At 46.6% G+C, this 6,574-nt stretch overlaps 1 protein-coding gene across 1 annotated transcript in view; it reads right to left on the bottom strand.

Annotated features, from left to right (window-relative positions):
* NLRP11 (NLR family pyrin domain containing 11) overlaps window positions 1-6,289 on the bottom strand; it is a 24,145-nt gene extending 17,856 nt beyond the window's left edge. Inside the window, exons 1-2 of the mRNA XM_045292377.1 lie at window positions 6,007-6,289; window positions 154-1,696 (exon numbers count right to left, since the gene is read on the bottom strand). Coding sequence (XP_045148312.1) covers window positions 154-1,696; window positions 6,007-6,289 — 1,826 coding nt within the window. The remainder of the gene's footprint in view (window positions 1-153; window positions 1,697-6,006) is intronic.
* Window positions 6,290-6,574: the final 285 nt, after the last annotated feature.

The following is a 6,574-nucleotide window of genomic DNA, read 5'->3' as shown; positions in this document are numbered from 1 at the left end:
TCACTCACTCACTCACTCACTCACTCACCCACCCATTCACTCACTCACTCACTCACTCACTCACTCACTCACTCACTCATTACTCACTCACTCACTCACTACTCACTCACTCACTCACTCACTAAAAAGAAAGAAAAAGAAACAAGAACTCACCGAGCCTTTGACATCAACGTGAATTGCTCTGGAAAGAGGTATCGAATACAAAACCTAAGCGTCTTTAGTGCACAGCAGTGTTTGAGACAATATGCTGATGCCACCAGATCTTTGTTTTTTTCAACCAGCACGGTGGCTTCTACAAAAGGCTTCATGACGTGTTTCACAAAGTCTTCCTCCTGGTTTTCGAAGAGACAATGAAACAAAGGGAGATGGTATTCCATTGCTGTTGGGTTACTACCCAAGAATTTTATTTTCTTTACGAAGTACCTCCGGTGATTTTCTGGACATATTTGCCACCCAAAAGTTGTCTCAAGAATGTCTCTCGTCTTCTCATTAAGAAGACCAAAAATGTAACACATTACTGGACTAAAATCATTGTATTCTGTCCGATTGTCCAACTCTCTGCCAACCGAGGGAAGCGGAACGATCGTCAATGGCATGGTGTAGGCTACGGCTGCGCAAAACTCCTGGACCTGCTGGTGGATGAACATGCAGCAGCCTGCCCGCTTATTGCTCTGCGTGATGATCTTCCTGGCCCTCAACACATGAAGATCAGCTTTGGTAAACCCAACACTTTGGAGGTCTTCATTGCTAAAGTCAAATGTGTTGTAAAGCAGTCCTTCTAACGCCAGCAAACACACCCGCTCCAAGAGGCAGCGGCGACGCTCAGCAGCAGCCTCACCAGTGCCAGAGGTCAGTTCATTGCTGAGAAAATGGGCATATATGTCAGTCGATGTCTGGAACGCAAATTTGATATCATTGTTCCCGTCCAGGTGCTGATTCAGAGTTGTGCAAGTGATCCAGCACAAGATGGGAACCTTGCACAAATCCACAAGCAGTTCATTCTCCTGGACAAATGTGAAGGCTGCCGTAGCCCTCGCCTCATTTTTGTAGAATAACTCAAAATACTTCTGCCTTTGGTCATCAGCAATATTCACAGTTATATGGTACGCACATACCCCCACTGTGCCCAGGTTAGCATCAGGCCAACTTCTGCTCGAGATGAGGAATGAAGATCCCGATGCCATCTTCCTCTTCAGCAAGCTGAGCACAAGCACCGAGACGGGCACCTTTTTCCTGATGTCGCTACACAGAGCCGATGTAGCCACGCTGAAGGGAGGCTTGACATTGTCCAAATCCTCAAGGACAAATAAGAGCTTCTTGGGGTCGGACAGGATATCGACCACAGGTGCCTGGCCATCAGGCCAGACCTCGGAGAGCAGCTCGACCAAGCTAGTGTCGGCCGTCTGGTTTATATCGCGAGAACTGAGGAAAACGAGATATGAGAACACTTGCTTCCACATGTGTCCCTCGCTCCACATTAACATCATCCTTTTGAGAAGCAGCGTTTTCCCAGCCGCCTGATCGCCTATCATGAATACATTTGAATTGCCATCACCGTCAAAGATTCTTTCAAAAAAGCAGTACAAGGATGGATTAATTTCACCAAAAAATGCATGGTGGATCATTAAATAAAACCTGTCTTTCCATTGGATTATGCATTTTCTGTATGTGATCTTTTTGTGCTTCTCTGTGTTACCTATGCCGATGAGAACAGAAGAAGGGCAAAATGGATAAATGTCCAAACGGTATAAACAATTTCCCTCGCATTTCCACTTCCAACCAATCACCAGAAAGGCAGAACTGTAAGGGTCCTCGCCACCACAATTGTTTCAAGAGTAGATTACATAAAGACAGCTTAACACACGGATTCACGATGTGTCAGAAGCAACAGGATGACAACCAACAACAACCGCTAGCGTATCCACTTAAATTCCAGCCAGGGATCATGAAGTCATTCAGCAGTGGTACATTAAACAGCTTGAGTCAGCGGCGGGATTTACGGATGTTTTGATCATCAGCTGTAGAGTGAGTGACCACCATTCGCCTGTCAGTTTGTCGTACTGTGGTGGCTTGTGTGTTGATGTGCTGCTGGAAGTTACATCCCTGGTACTGCAACTACAAGGAGGGTCGCCCAAAGTGAACATGCTCCAGCCGAGATTCCACTCTAAGAACAAGTGCTGAGAAGAAATTGGCTGCCTACTTCTGAGGAAAATCGCCACTGAACGCCCAATACATGCCACCTAAACATGGTCAGATACTGGAGTCCTAATGAGTGGAAGTGGGGCACTGTCAGAGGAGGTGCCAGAGGGTGGGCCCCTTAGGTGGGAAAGCACCCAGAATACTATGGAGCTGCCTTCTCAAAGTAGACTCGACCAGGTGACTGGGGTGGGGGAGGCCTGTGAGAGTAAAGCTTCCGGTACGTCCATCGTCTGAGGGGGCACAGCTCAAGGAAAGAAGAAACAGCTGTGAAAGTCTGATCATCAGCACTTGGAATGTACACTGGAATGTAGGGAGCATGAATTAGGAAGATTGGAAGTCATCAGATATGAAATGGAATGCTTAAAGATCAATAGCTTATGTATTTTTGAGCTGAAATGGACCGGTATTGGCCATCTTTAATCAGAAAATCATGATTTGTTATGCTGGGCATGACACAATCAAGAACGATGCTACACGCATTGCCCAAAAAGACATTTCAGGATCCGGAAGTCCAATGCTGTCTGTAATTGGATTTCCTTAAAAGTGCATAAATGCCATCCTACGAATACAACTATCATTCCAATTTATGCACCAACCTACAAAGCCAGTGATGAAATCATGGAAGCATCATACCAATAGCTTCCATTGGAAACTGATCAAATGTGGAATCAAGATGCATTGATGGGCGATTGGAATGCAAAAGTTGAAACCACAGATGAACAGCAGTTGGAAAATATAGTCTCCGTGATAGAAATGAAGCTCAAGATCGCCTGATAGCATTTTGCACGACCTACAACTCGTTCCTAGCAAATACTTTTTCAATAACCCAACGGCCACTAGACACATGGACTTCCCCAGATGGAACACCCAGACATCAAAGGGACTGCATCTGTGGGAAGCGAAGATGGAGATGCTCAATTAGCAGCGGCTAAAACCAGGCCAGGGGCTGACTGTGGAACAGACCACCAATCGCTCAGATGTAAGGTCAGGTTGAAGGTGAAGAAAATGAAAACAAGCCCAACAGGGCCAAAACACGTCCTTGAGTCTATCCTACCTCGAGGTGTTTGGGAGCGTCTCAGGAAACACTCATGACGTGAGCTGTAGAAGAACAGCCAGGACAACGTGCAGAGAGACAGTGAAGGTTGTTAAAAAGACAGGTCAGAAAGAAAAGATCAAAGTGGATGTCAGAAGAGACTGACACTTGCTCTTAATAGGAGAATAATGAAGGCAAGTGGAAGAACGGATCAAGTCAAAGAATGGAAGAGAACATTTCAAAGGGCAGCTCAAGAAGACAAAGGCAAACATTATAATGAAAGGTTCAAAGAACTAGAGTTAGAAATCCAAAAAGGACGGACCGGCTCAGCTTCTCTTAAAGTGAAAGAACTCGAGAAAAATTCAAGTGTTGGGTTGTAATCTTGGAAGAGTCTATGGACAAAATATTGGATGATGCAGGAAACATCAAAAGAAGATGGGAAAAATATACAGAGTCACTGTACCAATAAGAACCAAGCTGACGTTCCACCGTGTCAGGAGGTAACATATGAGCAAAACCCAGTGGTGCTGAAGGAAGACATTCAAGCTGCACTGAAAGCATCAGCCAAATCCCGGGGCCCGGGACTCGATAGAACATCCGTTGAAATGGTTTCAACAAGCTGATGAGGTACTGGGCACACTGACTAATCTATGCGAGGACATTTGAAAGACAGCTACTTGGGCAACTGACAGAAGACATCCATATTTGCACCCATTCCAAAGAAAGGGGGTTCAACAGAATGCTCAAATTATAGAACAATATCATTGATATCACATGCCAGTAGAATTTCGCTGAAAATCATTCAACAACAGTTGCATTGACAGGGAGCTGCCAGAGGTTCAGATCGGATTCAGAAGAGGACGCGGGACAAGGGATATCATTGTTGATGTCGCATGGATGTTGGCTGAAAGTAGAGGTAACCAGAAAGATGTTTACTTGTTTCATTCGCGATGCCAAGGCAGTCGACGGTGTTGATGTCTTAACAAGCCATGGAGAACCTTAAGAAGAATGAGAATTCCAGAACAATTCTTTATGCTAACGTGAGATTTGTACATGGATCAAGAGGGAGGTATGCAAACAGAACGACGGAATGCTGCCTGGTTTAAGATCAGGAAAGGTGTGCATCAGGGCTGTACCCTTTTACCCCACTCATTCACTCTGTATACTGAGCAAATCGGAGAAGGTGGATGGATTCTATAAAGAAGAATGTGGCATCTTGTGGGAGTCTGCACGTCCCTCAGCCCATGACCTGTGCTGTCTGCTGTCTTTAAACTTCCGGTTCCTGGATGTTCCCTGGCCTATTGTCCTGCCTGAGTTTGGCCTTTGTGATGATTGGCGCTCAGTGGCAGGCAGCCGCCATGCTCATTGGACACCTCCGCCAGGCATCCAAGTGCACTTCATTTGCATGTGGACCGTTCAAGTGCACCTCATTTGCATGTGGACCTGTTTGAGGACTGATGCCTGCCATTTCTTCCATATTTGGTAGCTGCGTGATTATTGGATACTACCCGTTACACTTTATTAGCATATGATGTAATCTTACCCGCCCACCATTGGGTATTTAAGCCCCTGCCTTCTGCTCAATAAATGAGGCTTGATCAGACTCCTGTCTTGCCTCCATTTCTCGCGTCTCTTGCCCCTCTTCATTCCCAGTCCCTCTTTCAGGTATCCACGCTGTTTGATGGCCCGCGGGACGGGTCAAAGAATGTAGCATCAGGATTGGACGAAGGCTTATTAACCAGCTGTGATACACACAGGACACAACCTCGCTTGTTGAAAATGAGAACTTGAAGCTCTTGCTACGAAGATGGAGGATTTCAACGGCCAGCATCGACTAGAACGCATTGAAAAGAAAACCCCAAGGGCAATGAATGTACAAATGCGCTTTACACAATTGATGTGTGTATGGATCATGATAAGAGTTGTATGAGCCCCTAATAAAATGATTTTAAAAAATAAGAAAAGAAAAGCCGAAACCTCACACCTGGACTAGTAGGTAACATCGTGATAAATGGAGAAAGGAACAGAGTTGGCAAGCGCTTTGTCTTGCTTGGCTCCACAATGGGTGTAGGAGTAGCAGTCAAGAGATCACGTGACGAATTGCGTCCGCTCAGTCTGCTGAACAGAACCGTGTCAGAGTGGTGGAAAGCAGGGAGGGGACTTTGAGAGCCTGACCCAAGGCATGGTATTTTCTCTGTCCTCATAAGCACATGAAAGGTAGCCATTGAAGAAGGAAGACCAAAGAGGAACCGAGGCACTTGAATCGTGGTGCTGGCACAGAAGTGTGAAAGCACCGTGGACGCAAGAAGAACAAAAACATCTGTCTGGAAGCAGCATGGCCAGAGAGCTCGTTGGAGGCAAGGATGGCAAACCTGCGTCTTGCATGCTATGGACATGTTGTCGGGAAAGGCCAGGTCCCGGAGAAAGACATCGGAGTTGGTAAACAGAGCGAAGGGGCAGCACAAAAGACAGTGGCCTTCAACCAGATGGAGTGGCACGGCGGCTGCACCGACAGGCTGAAGCCTAGGAACTATTGTGAGGCCGGTGCCGGACGGCCAGTGTCTTCTTCTGCTGTGGGTTGGAATGGTCTCAACAGCACCCAACAACGACCAACAAAGAACAACACGAGTCAGCAAGTCACATGACAGGATGCCTGTCACATCCAAACCCTCGCCGCCGGCGACATCCTGGATTGGCTACTCACTCTTTCCAGACACAGGACACCTTCATCAAAGCAAGGCCACACCCACCAACCTCTTAAAGAGCCCACTCACGTGTCCGCCTGTCTTCCATCCTCTTGCAAAGATCCTGACGACTGATCTTCTGAAACATGGAGAACATGATCTTCCAGGTGACCTGTGGGTCGTAGTTGGTTGTCAATATCGCATCCAGATCTTCTGGGCTGGCTTTGTTTAGCTGAAACCATGGGATCTCCGGCAGTCCAGCGTCCAAAAGTTCTTTGTTAAGATCATCCTTAACAGTCTGAAATTCGTTATCTCTGAGCTTCTCCAGCTGCCACAGCAGGTTGGAGCTGGCCTTGGAACTCAGGGCTGCCATCTTGCTTCTGACTTCCAGAGGGAAAAGGTTTCGGGAACAGGAAATGAAGGATCTGGAAAATAGATGGTAGAAGTCTCACCCAGGACTTCGCGCAACATTTCTACCGAAAGCCATGAAAGCAGGTACAAGAGTAATCGCGTGTCCCTGGTTAAGAAAGACTATTGACTCAATCTAACAAGCTGGAAGCAGGGACTTCAACTAGGCGGTGCTGTTCACTCATTCATAATTAGCAGAATATGAAACACACCGAAGTTTACTTGCGTCCAGGTCACCTGTGGGTTTATG

This window comes from Echinops telfairi, unplaced genomic scaffold (assembly GCF_000313985.2).
Source record: "Echinops telfairi isolate 266 unplaced genomic scaffold, ASM31398v2 ScPeMD7_655;HRSCAF=1070, whole genome shotgun sequence".
In the NCBI taxonomy this organism is placed as follows: domain Eukaryota; kingdom Metazoa; phylum Chordata; class Mammalia; order Afrosoricida; family Tenrecidae; genus Echinops; species Echinops telfairi.
Note: the sequence above shows the minus strand (reverse complement) of the source record. Positions and strands in the feature narration are given on the sequence as shown.